This window comes from Rattus norvegicus, chromosome 8, assembly GCF_036323735.1.
Source record: "Rattus norvegicus strain BN/NHsdMcwi chromosome 8, GRCr8, whole genome shotgun sequence".
Classification (NCBI taxonomy): domain Eukaryota; kingdom Metazoa; phylum Chordata; class Mammalia; order Rodentia; family Muridae; genus Rattus; species Rattus norvegicus.
Window position 1 is genome coordinate 105,334,210 of NC_086026.1, and position 20,726 is coordinate 105,354,935.

General features: G+C 36.3%; 1 protein-coding gene and 1 pseudogene across 4 annotated transcripts in view; one reads left to right on the forward strand and one right to left on the reverse strand.

The window, feature by feature from the left end:
- Window positions 1–20,726, forward strand: part of Atr (ATR serine/threonine kinase) — a 97,444-nt gene that overhangs the window by 27,911 nt on the left and 48,807 nt on the right. For all 4 annotated transcript variants that reach the window (XM_063266146.1, NM_001427167.1, XM_006243600.5 and 1 more), the window contains exons 20-27: window positions 1,568–1,661; window positions 2,951–3,076; window positions 7,118–7,324; window positions 8,515–8,628; window positions 15,189–15,304; window positions 17,207–17,327; window positions 18,577–18,714; window positions 19,564–19,756. In XM_063266146.1, the coding sequence (XP_063122216.1) occupies window positions 1,568–1,661; window positions 2,951–3,076; window positions 7,118–7,324; window positions 8,515–8,628; window positions 15,189–15,304; window positions 17,207–17,327; window positions 18,577–18,714; window positions 19,564–19,756 (1,109 nt within the window). The remainder of the gene's footprint in view (window positions 1–1,567; window positions 1,662–2,950; window positions 3,077–7,117; window positions 7,325–8,514; window positions 8,629–15,188; window positions 15,305–17,206; window positions 17,328–18,576; window positions 18,715–19,563; window positions 19,757–20,726) is intronic.
- Window positions 10,242–10,765, reverse strand: Bnip3-ps2 (BCL2 interacting protein 3, pseudogene 2; annotated as a pseudogene).

The window sequence follows — 20,726 nt, forward strand, 5'->3', positions numbered from 1 at the left end:
TGGACACATCTTACTTTTTGACATCTTTCCCTACTGATTTTCCAATCTCACTGATGACTGTAGCAGGAGACTGCAGGGAACGTGAACAAGTGACAAAGCAGACCACACTTTAACCACACTTAAATTTTCACTCACGCTGCTTCATAATCTAAAATATCTTCCAGCATATTTCAAGCTTGTTTTTCTGTTACTTATTTAACTGCCGTATGTCATAATTCATTCTTCTGAAGAGTTAGGATGTAAGCACTGCCCACCCATAATGTGCTGTTGTCAGTCCTTTAAATTATTCTAGTAACTATTGAGGCATGAACACAGAAGTAACCATATCTTTTTTATTCATTGGAAATACTTCTAGGTGTTTTTCTTTTTTTTTTCTTTTTTCTTTTTTCCTTTTCTTTTTTGGTTTGGTTTGATTAGTTTTTTACATGCTAGAACAATCAAATCACCAACATCACTTTTCATATTTCTTTTCATTTGTTATACTAATTATACATTTGCTCATTGTCTGTTATGGATGGTAGAATAATTTTTCTGACTTTTTCATGTCATAAGAAAATTTTTCTTTCACTTGGTACTAGGTAGACAGTCTCTCCACCTCCCTGAGTGAATGAATTGTTCTAGATTTGTTTGTTTTTTCCCAAGTCTAGTACAGAGCTTGGAGTCTAACAGCCCAAATAGTGACTATTTCTGGTTTTTTTTTTTAATTAGTAAAGACTAGAATTAAAAATATATTTAAACCTAAAAAGATCATTCATTATAATCTAATCAAATAGTATCAATAAGTGTTACTTTCATATTTTCCTCTAAAACTTCTACATAAAAATTTACATTTGGGGATTGATTTTCACTACTTATTTGCTATTTTACAAATTACTGCAAATATGGTGCCTTAGGAACAGTGAATACCTTTATTTGCTCACCATTTTGTAGTTTAGACTGAGTTCAGCTTGTTATTTCTTCTATTGATCTCACCGGAGGTCACTGGAATGGCCACATTTGGCTAGAAGGTAGACTGTCAAAGTAATGTCAGAGCTCTCCTCTCTGTGTGCCCTGTCTATGTTGATAGCCAGATTTCTCCCACGGAGATTCAGTATTTTCCTGAGCACAAAAATGGAAACCGCCAGGCCTAAGTGCTTTTCTGTCCACAGCATATCTTCTACCACATGTATTTAGCAAATATGTAGCATATGTATTTGCTAGAGGAACAAGGTTCCATAAATATGAATGTTCATACGGAGAGGTATGGTTTATTGTGGGCCCCTGATATAACAGAATATCAAGACTATTTCATAGCTGTGGTTAGTTGCCATTATTAAGTATTTTAATATATTTATTTAATTTGTGATATTAGAGATTGAGCTCAGGCCTTGTGCATGCTAAGCAGTCACTCTACCACTGAATTATTCATAGAGTAATTGCTAGTATTAATTTATTTGGAACCCTAGACATGGCTAGGAAGATTACTTTGCATGTGAATAATCACAATGAGCTTTTAAGTATGAATGTTATAGCTTTACCTTCAGTTTTTACATTGATATTCTTACAAATAATTCTTTGTAACTATTAGGGTTGCCGTGCAAGATTTTCTTCATGAAATATATTTTCTGCCTGATCATCCAGAATTAGAAAAGATAAAAGCAGTTCTGCAGGAATATAGAAAGGTATTTCATTTCTTTATTTATGATATGGAAGATCTTGAATACAAAATTGTACCTGATTCTAGTACACTAAGAAAGACCCTTTACCATCACAGCTTGGTGCATCGGCTCTTTCGGGTAATCCCAGTGTTCTGAAAGCAGAGCCAGGAGGATCTCCATACGTTTGAGGCCAGCATGTTCTTAATGAGTGCCAGCCAAGACAACATAGAAAACCCTGTCTTAAAAAATAAAAAAATATAGGGCTGGAGAGATGGCTCAGTGGTTAAGAACATTGACTGCTCTTCCAGAGGTCCTGAGTTCAATCCCAGCAACCACACGGTGGCTCACAACCTTCTGTAATGGGATCCGATGTCCTCTTCTGCTGTGTCTGAAGATAGCTACATGTACTCATATACATTAAATAAATAAATAATTCTAAAAAAAAAAGAAAAGTATAACCATTGTTACCATGGTGATTATAGTACTATGAATCAGTAAACTTGGGAGGGAAACTCTGTCATTTAAATTTTTATTTTGTTTTGCTTTGTTTTGTGACCATCTTTTATAGCTGAGGCTCTCTTCAAATAACACTATGTAGCTGAGGCTGGTCTTGAACATCTCATCCACCTGCCTACCATTCCAAGTGCTAGAATTATGGTCATATACTACTACCACATCCTGTTTAGGCAAGAGACACATTGGCATTAGATAGAGGCCACCATCTCTACATTCCTGAAAGGAAAGATGTGGGGTGATTCTTGCTGTATCATGCCGTAAACCATAGTATCACTATGATTATACTATAATGTCATTATGTCTGATCTAAATGATTCTTGATCATCTTGAAATCTTACAGAATTTCTAAAATTATGAAAATACTGCAATTTCATAGAATTTCAGAACTGAAACTAGAATTTAAGATTTTGAGGTGTGAAAGACCTTATCTATCTTATCTAGGTGTGAAAATTATGTACAAAGTCCACAGTTCTGCCTCAGGGTCATTGTGTAGCATCCACAAATTAGGGAAAGCTTGTATCTTTTCTAAAATTATTATTATTATCAAGAAGCACTTATTTTAGGTAAGTTTTTATTTAATTGGAAGAAAAATTTTTAGTTCTAAAGATTTTAGAATAAAAATGATTTTCCCTCAAAAAATTACTCTGATGACATAGACTTTGCAAAGAAAGGGTTGGAAAAACGTTAGTTGGGTTATACTTTAGGTATTTTAACAGTAACTGATTACATAGCGAATGCAGGCCTTTCATATGTTTTCAAGATAGTTAATATGGAATGCGTCTATGCTCTGTGTATAGGAAACCTCTGAGAGTACTGATCTTCAAACCACTCTCCAGCTCTCTATGAAAGCAATTCAGCATGAAAATGTAGATGTTCGTATTCATGCTCTTACCAGCTTGAAGGAAACCTTGTACAAAAACCAGGTATGCTAAAGTGATATAATTCAAAATATATACATACATATATATGTAAATAGAGATAGATAGATAGATAGATAGATAGATAGATAGATAGATAGATAGATAGATAAAACCTATTGATGATCGATTGGCATTTTTGCTTGAGAACTCAAAAGATTTAGTCTTCATTGCTTATACATTTTTATTTTACATAGATTATCAGATCTGACTGAAAAAATCAGCAATCTGTGATAGATGCCCTTCAGTTTCAGTCTCAAAGGTCCTGATTTTATAGTTGTACTTTAGTCTACTGCATCTTCTTTGCATTTTTAAGAATTATTTTTATTTATGTGCCATAAATATGTTGTGCATTCTCATGTGTGCAGACATCTTCCTGCATCTTCTTTGAACCTTTAAAAATTATTTTTATTATGTGGCATAACATCCTCATATGTGCAGATGTCTTACTCTATCACTCTGCTTTTCAGATAGTCTCTCATTAAACTGAAAGCTCACTGTGTAGGCTAGATTGGCTGTCTACATTGCTTCTGGTAGCCTCCTGCCTCTGCCTCCCAACTCTGGGTTTCCAGCCATGTACAATCATTTCCCACTTTTTAAAGTAAGTAGTAGATGTTTGAACTCAGGTCCTCATGCTTGCACAATAAACAATCTTAATTCACTGAGGCATCTCCCAGCCATGATGACTTTATTACAAGTTGGGGTTTAGATGTTAGTATATTAGTAATTTATGTGATTCTTCTAGTGTAACTACCCCATTGATATCTGTAATAAAAAGTTTAGTAATTTTATTACTTTATAATTGGAATAAGCTAACTTTTTTAATGTTTGTTTATTTGATTTTGAGTAGCCTAAACTAGCCACAAACCTTCCCTCTGTTCCTTTCTCCCATCCTTCCCTTTGTTCCTTTCTCTCAGACTTCCCTCTGTTGCTACTCCTATTAAAAGAATCCTTTTGGGCAAATTCAAGACAGACAAGAAAGTAAGAAGCACAAATTAATTTTGATGGGAATTCAGAATTTTATTTAAAAGTCATGTTTACTAATTATTTCAAAGCAGAAACGAATTCATTGAAAATAAAATGCTAGAGACTTCTAGATTGTCCTGGAATAAAGATGAGTGCCTGAAGCAGCTCAGTTTCTTCAGCAACAGAAGTTGGGCGGTGGTGGTGTATACCTTTAATCCCAGCTCTCAAGAGGCAGAGGCTAGCCTGGCCTACAGCGTGAGCTCCAGAACAGTCAAGGCTATACAGAGAAACCCTACAAACAAAAAGTTGTAACATGGAAAGCACATAAAATCTAAGCCTAATCCACACCTTAAATATCATTAGAGGACAGGGTCCTGAGGTCTGCAGAATCTGAACAATCTGTTTAAAGAGAAGGATGGCTTCATTCCCAGTATAACAACACTGGAGATGCCTTCCAGGTACTTTCTGCATAAAGGATACTGCAAAGTATTAAGATGCTTAGGTCTCCAACAGTCATGGTCTCTGGGAGGAGTAGAGGACTAGGACAGAGGAGAAAGCATGCTTTAGAGACCCTTTTATAAACAAAAGAAAAGAGACAAGGGGAAGGAAGGCCTAAAGGTCTTGTAGAAATAAATTTATTAAATCCTACCTCTGATAACCAATAAATAAATAAATAAATAAAATGCTGTTTTATTTTTAAACAAATAACTTTGCTATGCTGGCATAGGTATGTATGTATGGATGTATGTATGTATGTATGTATAAATGAATGAAAATCTTAAAGCCATTACAAAGTGCTTACTGTTAGAGCCTATATGGAGGGTTCACAATATGAGTAGAAAAATTACCTATAAGAAAGCTACATGTGGTGATGCATGTCTTTAATCCCAGCATTGAGGAGGTAGAAAAAGGTGAATCTCTGTTAGTTCAAGGCCAGCCTGGTCTACGTTAAAAGTTCCAGGTCAGCCAAGGGTAAGACTACAAAATAAAGTAAAAAAGGAATCCCAGCACTTGAAAAGCTGGCTGAGATAGGAACAATTGCCTAAGACCAGCCTAAGGTGAGAACTTGTCTCAAAGAAAAAAAGTCAGTTTGTGACAATTCTTTCTTAAACACCAAAAAAGTAAAAAAAAAAAAAAAAACCACCCTAGATTTATCATTATAACCTAAGTTAAGCATTTCAAGTATTTGTAAGTTCAGAAAAAAATGAAGGAGAATTTAAATTTTAATCAGAAAGTGCTAGACAGATGACTGTCTGGTTAATAGTACTTGCTGTCAGTTGTGAAGATCAGAGTTCAGATCCCAACACCAACATAACAGGTTATGGATTCTATGTCTATAATCCCAGCTCTGACTTGGAGGTTTGTCAGTTTTCAGCCTCGCCTAGAAAACATGAGCCCCAGGTACAAGAAGACCTTGCCTCAAAGGAACAGGTAGAAAGTGATGGAAAAAAACTATCCAATGCCATCTTCTGGCACTTTACATGCAGTCACTCACATTGTAAACACACACATACTCAGACAAGTGCACTTTAGAAAAATAAAGTTGAATAAGTGAGATTAAAGGACATAATCAAGAAGATATGAACCACAGGTGACTGAACAGGCAATCAATTGAAAACAATGGGGCTGGAGAGATGGCTCAGCGGTTAAGAGCACTGTCTGCTCTTCCAGAGGTCCTGAGTTCAATTCCCAGCAACCACATGGTGGCTTACCACCCTCTGTAATGGAATCCAATGCCCTCTTCTGGTGTGTCTGAAGACAGCTACAGTGTACTCATATAAGTAACAAATAAATAAAAGTAAAATTCAAATTTAAAAAAGACATTAAAAAAAAAAAGAAAACAATGAACAAATTATGGACTACTCTTGACTAAAAAAATATGTCATTGATAAAACATTAAAAATAATTAGTATCTTTTGAAGATACCGGAGTAATTTAACAGAATTGATATTTGAAGCTAATTCAAGGTAGCTTTCTGGAAACAAATTATCTATTACAAATATTGAAATACTCCATTTTATACAAAGAAAATACCAAGTAGTCAACTCAAATAAGTCATAGAGTTTAGTAATGTAGAAAAATCAAACTTTCAAACAAAAAAGAAAATTTGTTTAATTTTTTAGACTTATTTTTATACATAGACTTATATATACATATTTTATATAATGTATAATACACACACATATATATATAATATACACATATACATAAATTTTTTTGTTTTGTATGTATACATGCCTGGTGCCTGCATAGGTCAGAACTGAAACTGGGGTTATAAATGTTTGTAAGCCACCATGTGAGGACTGGGAACTGAACCCAGGTCCTCTGTCAGATCAGCAGGTACACTTTAACTGTTGATCCATCTCTCCAACACCCCATCCCTTTAAAATCCAATGGCAAGGTCAAGGAAGCTAAATTGATACAGGGGCTTACAGACCTCCCCCTGCCCCTCTCTGTCCCCCCTCCAAAAAGAAAAAAGAAAAAAAGAAACAAAATCTCTGGGCTTATTAGAGGCTCATGGTTAAGAACACAGCTTTAAATACACAAGAACTGAAGAAATACCATTTTTACAAGTTAGCCCTTTCTAACACATTCATTTGAGGATGGGTTTTATTTAGTCTACATGACAGAGCAGACTTTGTAAAAAAAAAAATAACACTATTTATATATTTATCTGATATAATTATAAATCTAAGATGAAATAATATTTGGACAAGAAAAGAATCTCTATGAATGTTACATATTCCAACAAATAAACAGCACTTTTTATATGAGCGAGTAAAATATGTAAAAGAATATGTAGAAGTAAAAATATGTGTATCGTTATATACCATTTAAAGCTGGCAAAATACATATAGGCTTAACAGAAATGAGCACTAAGTTATACTATCTAAAAAATAATTCTTGGGCAAGAGAGGTGTCTTAGTAGTTAAGAGCACATTGTTCAAAACATACTGTGTGGTATATTCTACAAAGTCATCAAAAACTAATTTCAAAGATTGAAGATATAGGAATTTAAGCTCTCTAGTTTAGGAAAACATGCTGTAAGAGTTCTATATAAACTTTCTACTTTTATTTAAGGAAAAACTGATAAAATATGCAACTGATAGTGAAACAGTGGAGCCTGTTATCTCCCAGCTTGTGACAGTAATTTTGAAAGGCTGCCAAGATGCAAACTCTCAAGCTCGCTTGCTCTGTGGGGAATGTTTAGGAGAACTGGGAGCAATAGACCCAGGACGATTAGATTTCTCAACAACAGAAACTCAGGGAAAAGATTTTACATTTGTGGTAAGTAATGGTAATTTTGAGTGATGTTTCTTTGTCTAAGTTATCTTTTCTGTTGTTGTTTTTGTTTTGTTTTATTTTTTTCTTGTGTATGAGGTTTTACCTAAATATATATCTGTGTGCCACGTGCCTGCTTTGTGTCCACAGAAGCCAGAAGAGGCCATTGGATCCCCTGAAATTGAAGACAGTTTTGCGTTTTCATGTGGGTACTGGATAGTGAGCCCAGGTCCTCAGCAAGAGCATCCAGTACTCTTAACTGCTGAGCAGTCTTTCTCCCTGAATTGAGTTTTATATGTTCCATTTGTACAGTCCGACATTTTAAATAGCTTTTATTACTAACTAAATACTGTCATGGAAGTCTAGTCAAATGCCAATCTAATGTGTAATCTAATTATGATAATAGTTAAGGCCTAATTAGTTATCTAAAGATTAACACTTGAAAATAATTGGTAGTGTTTCCATAGAAAACTAGTTTCTTAGGATATTCTAGTAATGTATATATTTTAGGAAAATCCATGTTAACAATCAATTTGTTCTTTTTGCTTGCTTGCTTGTGTGTATGTGTGGGTTTGTTTGTTTTCAGTGCTAGGGATTGAATTCAGGGCCTTGCTACTAGGCAAGTCTCTTCTGCTGAGATACAGCAACAATCAAAAATGAGATGTTTGTTGTGTCCCTGGTGAATCTGAGTGGAAAGAATGTTGAAATTACCATGGAGTAACTAACTACCTTCTGTAAAGCAACTCTTAGGCTTTACAGAGTAGTTTAGGAACTGCTATGAATACAGTTTGCTTTTTAAATTTTATTATCATTTGTGTGTGTGTGTGTGTGTGTGTGTGCGCGCGCGCGCGCGCCACTGCACACAAGTGGAGGTCAGAGAACAATTTTGTAGGTCAAGCAAGCAAGCACCTTGACCCACTGAGCCATCTTGTCATCCCTGCAGTTTCCTTTCTGCCTATTAAATACAAACTGGCCTAACTATTCAAAAGTTGAATGATTTTGATACAGTTTCATAACATGCTAAGAAGATACAGTGTTTGACTTCTTAGCTTTGGATGATACTTTAGCCATGATAGCAGCTTAGTTTGAGCTTCACCCTCCTTTGCTATTTCTACACTCATTGTGGGTGGCACAGTGACACCAAGAAAATTCGTATGTCAGTTATTGAATTAAATTCTTTTCTTGCTTATATTAAGACTGGAGTAGAAGATTTAAGCTTTGCCTATGGATTGCTGATGGAGCTAACAAGAGCTTACCTTGCGTATGCCGATAACAGCCGAGCACAAGATTCAGCTGCTTATGCCATTCAGGTAAGCATGCTCACGTGTAATAGCAATTACTGACTTTATACTATGAAATGCTTGTAAGAAAGCTATAAATGCCATGCTTGTAAAAATCTTAACTATATCACCTTTATCATCTAAGAATACAGATTCAAAATAAATATTTTAGAGAACAGTATATTTTCTTCAATGAATAAAAACAAAATATGACACATAAATAATGAAAATGCCATAGTGTAACCTATCACATTGTTGTAAACCTAAAAATAAATTTTTTAAATTATATATTCTCTTTTTAAAAGTATTTAACATGCTAAAAATACTTGAAAATGCTTAATATATATACAAACAAAAATATCCTTTCTGTTAAATAATGCAAAATATTATTTATAATCTTCAATTTGATTTTCTTGTGTCTAATGGTTTATCTTGAATAATTTTCTGTGTCAGAAACATATATCTAGTTCATTCTTTGCAATGACTCAAGAATACTCAATATGAATGTATTTAAGAAGTTTGCTTGAAACATCTAGGTTGTTACACTGCCTGCCTGCCTCCCTGCCTGCCTTTCTTTCTTTCTTTCTTTCTTTCTTTCTTTCTTTCTTTCTTTCTTTCTTTCTTTCTGACTGTTAAAAATGTTACTTTTAGCACACCTGAGTTAAGTGTGGTATGATGAAACAAATACAACAGAATATATACAGCATGTCAAAGAGGCAGTCTTTAAAGCCATGCTATAGAAAAGAGAAGACTGGGAGGAAGCCTGATTTAACAGAAGCTGTGGACACTGATTAATGCATATGCAAATCCAGTATTCTCCAAAGGATTTAGCAAAGATTTTTTTTTTCATTTTCAGTCTTTTAAAGTAGACAGATTTGCTTACAATACAGCTGATTTTAAAAGCAATGAAACTTTAGTACAAACCCTGGAATTTAATCCAGCAGAGCGCTAAGCCTGCAATAAACCTGACCACCCAAGGTAATGGTGGACAGCAAGACTGGAATCTTCATCCTGCAGGCAAGAAGAAGAGGTGCTGCAAAGTGGGATTTGTGGGTAACCTTAGCTTCTACTTGCTACTTAATTCACAAAGTAAGAGACCTTTACAGATAACCCACACCCTTTAATTTTCTACTATGTAATAGGATTATAAGGCCAAGAATTCCTTTGGGGAAAACACTTTAATGATTGTAATAACCCTTACTCATTCTTTTGAAGTGTAAAGTATCTTAACTGGCTTACAGTTACAAATCATTTTTTAATACACCATTGCTATAATATTAAAATTATTTATACTATTTATATCTAATATTCAAAGAATTTACTAATAATGCTACAATAGGCATCAGTGTGGCATGCTTATTAATTGATTCCATAGGTATAATTGTACGTCATGTTAAGAGTCTATTCTGGGGTTGGGGATTTGGCTCAGTGGTAGGCAAGCGCAAGGCCCTGGGTTTGGTCCCCAGCTCCAAAAAAAAAAAAAAAAAAAGAATAGAAAAAAAAGAGTCTATTCTGTCTCACTAGATCAGGAACACCACATTTATAGAACAAATAAACACATGGATCATACTAGCTCTTCAATTAGCTGTCACAGCTCAGACATGAATCCTCACTGTGTGAACAGAAGTCAGATTCAAATCTTATCAAAAGGTCTTAGTGGAAGTTGTCAGACATCTTCCAAGCCAATGGCCAGCAGATGAGACAGTAACAAAGATGAAAGGAAAACCTTCAGAAGTCTGCTGAGAAAATGCCCCCTTTCTTTATAAGACTTGTGTTTCTTATGCTGAGAGTAGTTGCACACTTCGGTGTTTAAAAAAGAACTCCTTGGGAATATTTTTTGGCTGACTTAACCAATCCCATATCCAGAGTTTTTCTTCAAGATACTTTCAATTTCTCTTCTCTCAATATAATCTTCCTCAGACAGAGTGCTGTTTTTCTCTCCAAAGCTGTGGGGGTCTGTTTCAGCTCTGTTGATGTCTTGTGGTGTCTGTGAGAGAGGTGGGCTGTCACAGTGAGAGCTCTTGGAGCTGCTTCGTCCAGACTCATGCTGTGCATCCAGCAGTATTTTTTCCATGTCACCATTATAAATAGAGACCAAGGCTGGAACGCTGCTCCCATTCCCATTGTTGAAGAACAGATCTACCCATGGTGGCTCGCTCTGCAACATGGTGGGTCAGCAAAGGAGCTGGAGCCCAACTGCAACAGGTCTGGGAGGTGGTCACAGAGGTAGCCGGGCAGCCTGCGCCACTCAGCTGCCTTTATAAAACATGACTTATGACTTGGGAGCCAGAAATGGTGGTGCACACCATTAATTTGAGCATTGGAGAGATGGAAACAGGAGGAGGATCATCAAATCTGTGACTGGCCAATTGCAGGGCAGCCTAGTTTACATAGTGAAGCTATCTCACAAAGTTTAAATTTTAAATAAAAATAAATACTTTTAATCCCAGTACCCAGGAGTCAAAGGCAGGCAGATCTCTATGAGTTCAAGATAAGTCTGAATTACCTGAAGAGTTCCAGGGCAGCCAGGGATACCTAGTGAGATCCTTTCTCAAAAAATAAATAAAATAAAAATTTAAAAAGATTCAGAGAACATATATCCAACAACAACAACAAAAACAAAACAAAACAAAAAAACAAAACAAAAAAAAAACCAACTTTGCCCTGGCTTTTGTAAGAATTTTAAGTTAGTTTTTTTGGTTTTGTAAATTTATTACCCCCACCCCTTGGTATTGGTTGTTTTGTTAGATAATTAGGTCTGTTCTCAGAATGTATTGGGGGGTTGCTTTAGCTAAGGTATTTGAGGCCAAGTTATCAAGACTATATGAGAAAAGGAAATAGGGTATTCCAGCCTTTGGTCCTGGGATGAGAAGTTACACAAGCTGACAAAACAGAGACCTGCCAGTGACAGGAGTTCTAGCAGATCGAAATGTGGAGAGGGCTTATCTTTGTGATCTGAACTAAATGCTGATTACACCTGTAATAATCTAAGAATTGAAAACTGCCCACCGAGTACAGAGAAAAGGAAGGCAGTTGTTGACCTTGACAGGATAGTTTCAAACAAGGAATAGATAGGAAAAGAAAAAAAAATGCAAAAACCCAGCTTTTGAGAAACAGACAGGTCATCAGAAAGGAGACAGTGACAGTGTAGAAGGAAGTTGGTGGCGTGTTTTGGTTTTTGTTGTGGGATATGAATGCTAAGTATACAGTCTACCATGAGCTATACCCTCAGTCCTGATAGAATACTGTAAGCAGTAAAGACATGGGGTGAGGTGCAGGTGTAGAAATGTTAAAAATAAGGGCAGGATGAAGATGTAGTTCTGTTGGCAGAGTGCTTGCCTACTATCATAAAGCCTGAAGTAGATCTTCAACAGACCTTGCATGCTAGCTAGTTATCTATGATCCTAGTACTGAGGACGTAAAGGAAGATGATAACAAATTCAATGTTATCCTAATACAGTGTATTTGAGGTCGTTCTAAGATATATATAACCCTGCCATAAAAGAACAACAACAAAATCCCTTAAGAGTAATCCATTGGGGCTGATGGTCCAGCTTAAAAGCACATGAGTTCAGAGGACTTGAGTTTGATTCTCAGCACCCAGATGACAGCTCTCAACTCTTTCTAGTTCCAGTTCCAGGATATCCAGTGCCTTTCTCTGGCCTCCATAAATACATGCATGTGGTGTACAGCTATACATGCAGACAAAGCACATATGCATATAGAATCATTAATTCATTGTAATAACAATAAAAAGAGCAGGTCATATGAGCACAAGTAATGAGCATTTTTATAGGTATTTATTGGTATTGTCAGGCTAACGTAGATCCTAGCAATAGGAATTTGAGAGGTCTTCTAACTTCTGGTTTCTCTGAAATTTGAGACAAGATCTGTAACTTTAAGCATATTATTATTGGTTTATCGTTTGTTTGTTTGTTTGTTTGTTTGAGATATGGAACTCACTAGAGAGTTCTGGCTGGCTGGTAACTCACTATGTAGACTATGCTAGCCTCAAACTCATAAAGATGTGCCTATCTCTGCCTCTCAAGTGGTGAGATTAAAGTTGTGCACCACCACACCCAGCCCCATACTGATGTTTTTAACTGTGTAGGTAAATGACCTGAAATCAAAGGAGAATCACTGATCTAATACATCCTGCTACTAGAAAAGGCCTTCTTTTATTTTTTTCTCACATTTTTATAGGTATTTGTGTGTGTGTACACACTCATGTGTGTGCATGTTTGGAGGTCAAAGAAATTGAGAGAACCAGTATCTCCTTCTACCATGTGGGTTCTGGGGCTCTAACTAAAAGGAAGAAGACAGTTTTGCTGGGGTAGTGGTACAGAGAGAGGTTACAGAGAGGGAGAGAGCAAATCGGATACAGGTGAAGACAGAGTAAGCCAGAGAACAGGAAGGAGCCAGAAGATTAAAACAAATTGCCAAAGTTAGTATGAGGCCAAGCAGAGCAATTCAGTCAGAAGCTCAAGGAAACCAGACTGAATCAGTCAGCTGGGATAGGAGTTAGAGCCAGAACAGCTGAGTTGACCAGCCAGTCAGAGTTCAGAAAGAACTTGAAAGGGTGAGCTTATTCAGCAGTAAGTCTCAAGAGGCTGAAAACATTCTAGGCCTAGATAAGATTGTATGGAGGCTAGAAGCCCAGGCCTAGGTTAGCAGACTGAGGCAGTAAACCTCAGAGATGACAATTGAATCAGAAAAATAAAAGTTATTACAGATAATTAGTGACAAAGAATTTGTGTCTTAAAAACATCAAAATCGGGCTGGAGAGATGGCTCAGCGGTTAAGAGCACCGACTGCTCTTCCAGAGGTCCTGAGTTCAATTCCCAGCAGCCACATGGTGGCTCACAACCATCTGTAATGGGGTTGGGTGTGTCTGAAGACAGCTACAGTGTGCTTATATACATTAAGTAAATAAATAAATCTTAAAAAAAAAATCAAAATCTCTGTCCTTTTCCTCCACCCCCCGCCCTTTTCTATCTCTCCTTTCCGTCTCAGCTTCTCACAGGCTCTAATTATGTATGTCATGGCATTCTTGCCTCAAATTCTAAATCCTATTCCAGCTTCCTAAGTGCTGTGCTTACAGGCATGTATTGCCTTGCCCAACTGTGTTTGGTTTGGTTTGTTCTTTACAGGATCGATAACAGAATCATTCAGTCTCTGAGTTTCATAAGAATAGTGGTTTGGGATTTTTTAATTGTTAGTTTCAAGATAGTACCTCATGATGTAGACAAGGCTGGCTTGGAATTCCTGTGTAGTTCACAGACTCAATCCAGGAACTTGTGGAGATCCTGTGTCTCACTGACCCTAATGCAGGGGTTTTAGGTGTGTTCTACCACACCTAGCTATGAACTGGTCTTTAACATTTACATCATTTGGGGGGGAGGTTTTGTTTTTGTTTTTTTGTTTTTTTTTTTCCGGAGCTGGGGACCGAACCCAGGGCCTTGCGCTTCCTAGGTAAGCGCTCTACCACTGAGCTAAATCCCCAGCCCCCGGGGGGGAGGTTTTTAACCTTAGTACTTTATATCTAGAAATTAAGTTGCCTTAAGTTTATGTACTCTTTCGGACTTTTAGCTACTTTTATTATAACTCCACAAAGAAATCAGATTCTCAGGGCCATGGCCTGAGTGAATCTTAGTTTCAGAGTGCATATTTAGTATATGTGTATAAAATCAATCCTTAGCACCAAAAGAAACATTCTAAGGACTGTAATTTTGTGACTATAAAAAGTTCTTTTTGTCTCAAAATAGTTCTTTTTTTCTTTTTTGTGTGGGGGTGTGGGGAGTGGGTGGGGAATGAGATAGTATTTCTCTGTATAACTGTCCTGGAACTACATATAGACCATGCTAGCCTCGAACTCAGAGATCCACCTACCTCTCCTGCCCAAGTGCTGAAATTAAAGGTGTTCCACCACCACCACCCAACTTCAAAATAGTTCTTAATTTTATATTTTAGAGACTAATTTACATGAACTAGGTTCATAATCAAATGTTGCCATAGCTTTGTGACCTCAAGTATGGTACTTAATGGTTTGGATCATTGAAATACATGTCCTAAAGAAGTTTGGAATCGGGGTTGGGGATTTATCTCAGTGGTAGAGTGCTTGCCTAGCAAGCGCAAGGCCCTGGGTTCGGTCCCCAGCTCCGAAAAAAAGAAAAAAAAAAAAAAAGAAAGAAAAAGAGGTTTGGAACTTAAAAGTTTCATCTATCTGTTTCACTGTGGACTTACAGTATAACATATGTGTTTGTAGGAGTTTCACTTATCTATCTCACTGTGGACTTACAGTATAACATATGTGTTTGTAGGAGTTTCACTTATCTGTTTCACTGTGGACTTACAGTATAACATGTGTGTTTGTAGGAATTTCACTTATCTGTCCACTGTGGACTTACAATGTAACATATGTGTTGTAGGAGTTTCACTTATCTGTCCACTGTGGACTTACAGTATAACATATGTGTTTGTAGGAGTTTCACTTATCTGTTCACTGTGGACTTACAGTGTAACATGTGTGTTTGTAGGAGTTTCACTTATCTGTCCACTGTGGACTTACAGTGTAACATTTGTGTTTGTAGGAGTTACTTTCTATTTATGACTGTAGAGAGATGCAGAGCAATGGCCCAGGCCACCAGTTGTGGAAGAGATTCCCTGAGCACGTCCGAGAAATATTAGAACCTCATCTTAATACTAGGTAGGTCTTTCAATTCATTTAAACTATTGCTATAATATTTTTTCTAATTTTGTAAATTTAATATTACCTTCATAGAGTTTTTAGCATCAAAAGTATTTTTGAGGTTGGGGTCCTCTATCAATGAAGTGCCTGCTGGTAAGCTTGAAGATTGGAGTTCAGATCCCTGAACCCATGTAATAAGTCAAACCTCTCACATGTACCTGAAACCCCTAGGTCAGCCAGCCTGGCCAAATGGAATTTGGCAAGCTGTAGACACTGTCTCAATTTAAAAAAAAAAAAGAGAGGAGGAAGAGGAGGAAGAGGGGTGAAGGAAGGAAGGAAGGAAAGAAAGAAGGAAGGAAGGAAAGATGGCAACTGAGAAGGCACCCGGGGTTGTCCACTGGCCTCCACATATATATACATATATTTGCACCAGAGCACACACTCATAGGCACACACAAAGCATAGAAGCCCACATTTCTGCCAAGTTTTAAGTAGTACAAGAGTGACCTTAGGACAGTAATGAGAATTTGTATGTGATACTTTCTTATTTAACATTTTTTACATTATTTATTTTTATGTGAGCGTGTGTGTGTGTGTGTGTGTGTGTGTGTGTGTGTGTGTGTGTGTGTGTACGCACATGCTATGGCACACATGGAAGTCAGAAGACAACTTATGGGAGTTGACCCTTTTGGGAGCAAACTCAAGTCATCTAACTTGGCAGCAAGTACCTTTACCTGCTGAGCCATTACACTAGCCCATGGTATGACACATTTGTAACGGAGAGTAAAGGGACTTCCGGGTGGGGTATCCCTGAGCTTTTTATATGCAGTCTCTAACCTGGATTGCAGCTCAGCTGTAAGCTACACCTTTATTTGGAAGAGTTATGTTAGAACAGTTAAATCTAGTGCAGTTCAGAGTTGCCACAAAAGTAATTGTGCAGAAAACTTGAGGATGTGGCTAGGCAGAACGCGACTTGTAGTTCATATTCATGAATTCTTTAAATTCACTTAAGCATTTTTGTCACATAAAAATGTTTTCACACAAAAGTTTTACTCCTATTTTAGTGTTATATTTGAGATTTGGGGATTTCTTGTTTTCTAAAATATAGAATATAGTAAATTTTTTTTTGTTGTTGTTTTGTTTTGTTTTGATTTTTGCTGGAGACCTTTAGTATAGAGCAACTGTTATAATTATCAATTAGAATCTATGCCTTTCAGAAAATTCTACAGCTATGTAGTTGTGAGATAAGAGCTGTTTGAACATGTTTAACAAAAATGTAATGCTGAGGACACAAGGGAGAGTCATATTGAACTAATTTCTCTCATTTTAATAAGGAAAGCTAAAGACACCAACTGTGTTTACAGGTTAGATTATAAGAGAAGCATGATGGCTTATTTTTATCCTGTGTGAAGTCAGAAGTCCAGGAGACGAGATTACTGGGCAAAAGTGGCAGTAGACATGGTACAGATAGCTTGAGGATCCCTTGGCTTATTGAAGGGGAAAATTCTTCAGAAGCAGTCCAGCCAAACATTGAAGTCAGTCGCGATTATAAAACTTAAGACAGAAAGAATGTATCCATGTACTGAAATTGCCAATTAATGTGATAATAAGTAGATTTAGTGGATGCCCGAACTGAGGAGTAGTAGAGGATAATGTAACTGAGCAGCTTGACTGACTGGAGGTTGGGAGGATCTGAGGGAGACAGACTCAGAGGCTAAGGTGTACCTGAGGAGGATGTAATGACCTGCGCCATGCTCCACCCTCAAGATAGATAGTAGTAGAAAAGTACTGTCTTTGACCAGAACTCAGCAAACATATCAGAGTACCTGCTGTCAATGAAGAGGTGCATATAACATCTTATGCTTCCTTTACAATATTTCTACACATATATTTTCAATATATAAATTTTCAAAATTACAGATATAAGAGTTCCCAGAAGTCAACAGATTGGTCTGGAGTAACGAAGCCAATTTACTTAAGTAAACTAGGTAATAACTTTGCAGAATGGTCATCATCTTGGGCAGGTTATCTTATAACAAAGGTAAGAGAACGTAGTTCAGAATTTATTAACTGAACAGAAGTTCTGGAAGAATCTGGAATATATACCTGAATGTATAGCACATATTCCAAAAATAATGATATGATAGAAAATGTTTACCAATAATAACAATTTTTTAACTGTTTAATTAAAAATTTAGTAAGTACAGTTATTAGGTAAAAAGGCAATTCTCTTATCAAATAAATTATAGAATTAATTTACTGTAAAGCATTCATTATACCTACATTTTATATTGCAAAATAAAATCACTTAAGAGAATTTACAGGCTGAACAAATTAAAAGGTAATATTTTTTATTTTTATGCATTCATATTTTAATGTAAACCAGATATCTTACCATTTAGTGATACTTTTGGAAGAAGAAAAATCATCTGTACTTGTATCCAAAATAAAGAGATTTTTAAATGAAATTTCATAGAAAAATAAAGGGAGGGCAGGAAGAGGTATGGGATGTGGAACAGTTGGAGAGTGTACCGGGAGGGGAATAAAATCTGGAGTGTAAAAAAAAAAAAGATTAATAGAAAATTTCTGTTGGTCTAACTAACAAAAATATGCTCTGCATTCTAAGAAAATGCTTAAGGGATAATTAAAATTTACAACTTTTCCTTTAAATTTACATATTTGTTAGTATTTCAAAATAACGTATTAAATGGCAATTTTAAAGCATTTTCTTTCACCTTTTTATGAACACACAAAATATGTATGGAATGTTGAATATTATTAACTATTTGTAGCTCCAAATATTTTTGCCAAAATTTAATATTTTCTAATTTTATTTGAGATTGTTTCAAGTAAACCATCTTTTGTTTTAAGTCAAAATTTAATATTCAAGTTTTAAAAAGCCTTTAAAGTTTAACATTTCAATAATCATAGTAAGTTGAAATATTAGATCATAGAGTTAGCACACTATACTTAATAATAGCTAAATAAGATACAGTCAGGAAGTTAATCTATAACAAACATGAGACATTGAAAAAGAGGTGCAACAGGAGAGGCCGTGCGTGCTAATGTCGCTAGCAGCTAGCTCTGCATTGCCACTAGGATCTCAGTACTTCTGGCATTTGGGATCAGTTAGAGGGATGACCTGAAGTTCCCCTTGTTGAGTGTACATCTTTCTCTCAGTGGAGAGTGCCTACTCAGTCATGAATTATCTCACGAGGTACATTTTAACATTCAATCAATAGAATAAAATGTAAAATTACTCATCTTTCTTAAACCATTTGAGTTTATAGGTCCGGGATAATCTTGCCAGTAAAATCTTCACCTGCTGTAGTATAATGATGAAGCATGATTTCAAAGTCACCATCTATCTCCTTCCACATATCCTAGTATATGTCTTGTTGGGTTGTAGTCAAGAAGATCAGCAAGAGGTGAGAGTTTAACTTACTTGGTTTCCGGACATTTGACATGAGTTCTGAACATGTAAAACTTAATTTCCCTAACTTATTAGTATTAGAAGCTACAGAGTAGATAGTTTAGCAAGATGGCTCAATGGACAGAATGCTTGCCACACAAGACTGATGACCTGAGTTCAATATCCTGATTCCCATTAGAAAGAGAGAACCAGGCTTCCTTGAAAGTTGTCCCCTGACCTTCACATGCACACCATGGAACACCCACACTTGCTTTCCCACACATACACAAATAATAAAGACTAGCACTTGAGAGGCAGAGTGGCAGGAGCATCAGGAGCTAGAAGTCGCCCTCAGCTACATAGCCAATTTAAGTCCAACCTGTAGTACATGACATCTGTCTTAAACACAAATCTTGTCTTCTAGCCTTAAAAAATGTTTAATACAAAAAATGTATTATTATCAGTTCAATTACTTATTTACTCTGAAATTAATTTTAATTACTGTTCTTAAAACTTTATTTATGTGTGGGTGGGTGTCACATGATATTTGCAGGTTCCCAGAGAGACCAGAAATGAGTATCAGAGTTCCTGGAGCTGGAGTTATAGTCAGTCTTGAGCTATCTCACATATGTCTTCTGAACTGCCATCCTCTGAAGAGCAGCAAGCACTTTTAACCACTAAACCATCGTCTGTCTGGAGTTTTTAGTTATTCTTACCAATTTTTCTTACTCATTGATTTAGCTATAGATAAGAAAGGTTATTGTCAATGTGTTGTTTCTCTTAATTTCTGCTAGCATGTTTAGTCTTTCATATTAATAGAATGATATACTGTAGATACACCATTAACTATGACTGAATTATTTAGGTTTATGCAGAAATTATGGCAGTACTTAAGCATGATGATCAGCATGCCATCAGTACCCAGGACAGTGCATCGGATCTGTGCCAGTTGAGTACACAGACTGTGTTCTCTATGCTTGACCATCTCACCCAATGGGCAAGGCACAAATTTCAGGCATTGAATGCTGAGAAACTTGCACAAAACAAACCAAAAGGAGGTAAGGTCAACTAAATGTGTGAATATTTCCTTGTGCTATCCACCAGTCAACTCATCCATGTGTTAATTCTAAATTTAAGCGTTAGTTATTTTCTTTTTTGTTTGTTTGCTTATAAGACACTGTCTCAGTATGTAGCCCCAACTGGTCCAGCTTGCTTTCCATATACAGACCAGGCTGGTCTCAAACTCAGAAATCTGTTTTGTCTGCCTCAAAGTGCTTAGGATTAATGGTGTGCTCTGTCATGCCAGCTAAGCATTAGTTTTAAAAAGTCTGGCATTATGTATTAGTTTGTTTTTGCACCACTGGAATGGAACACAAGTCCTTATACATGGTATGCAAGCATTCTATTACTGAGTGACCCCTCTAGCCCGTATGCATTTTTTAAATTGGTAATAATACATACTTTTCACTGAGAAAAGACAGTTAATGTATAGGACCACACTCTAGGGTTAGAGTGGAGCTAGAGGTAGAATGCTTATCTAGTGTGTTGGAGACATAAATACCAGAGTTTTTGCCTCCACTAATGTAAAAGTAAAAACAAAATCCAAGAAACTTCAGTTTTAAGTTCTTACTCTTATATCCATGAACACGGTATATACCTAACTTTTCTTTAGATGAGGTGGGGGCTCTCAGATTTTGGTGAGTGTTTAATGAGATGATATATAATAGGTGTTAGTTGTGAGCTAGGAAGTAGATGATAGAGTGATACTAAAATTGTGCCACTCCTCACTGTTAACTCATTTGCTCCAGTGTCTCCGTGTTTGTGTGTGTCTTTACATTTTAAGTGTTAAAGAAGATTTTTATTTCGTTTATTTTCCTGGGTTCCAATACCCTGGGCTATTTCCCAGCACCTGAGCACATGGCTGTGTGACAACAGCATTAGAACAACTGTTCGGTAATCTTGTTTTTGTGGGATTATAGTTTCACTGATAAGATTAAAGAATCTCTTAGAGTTGCCCCTGTGTTATAA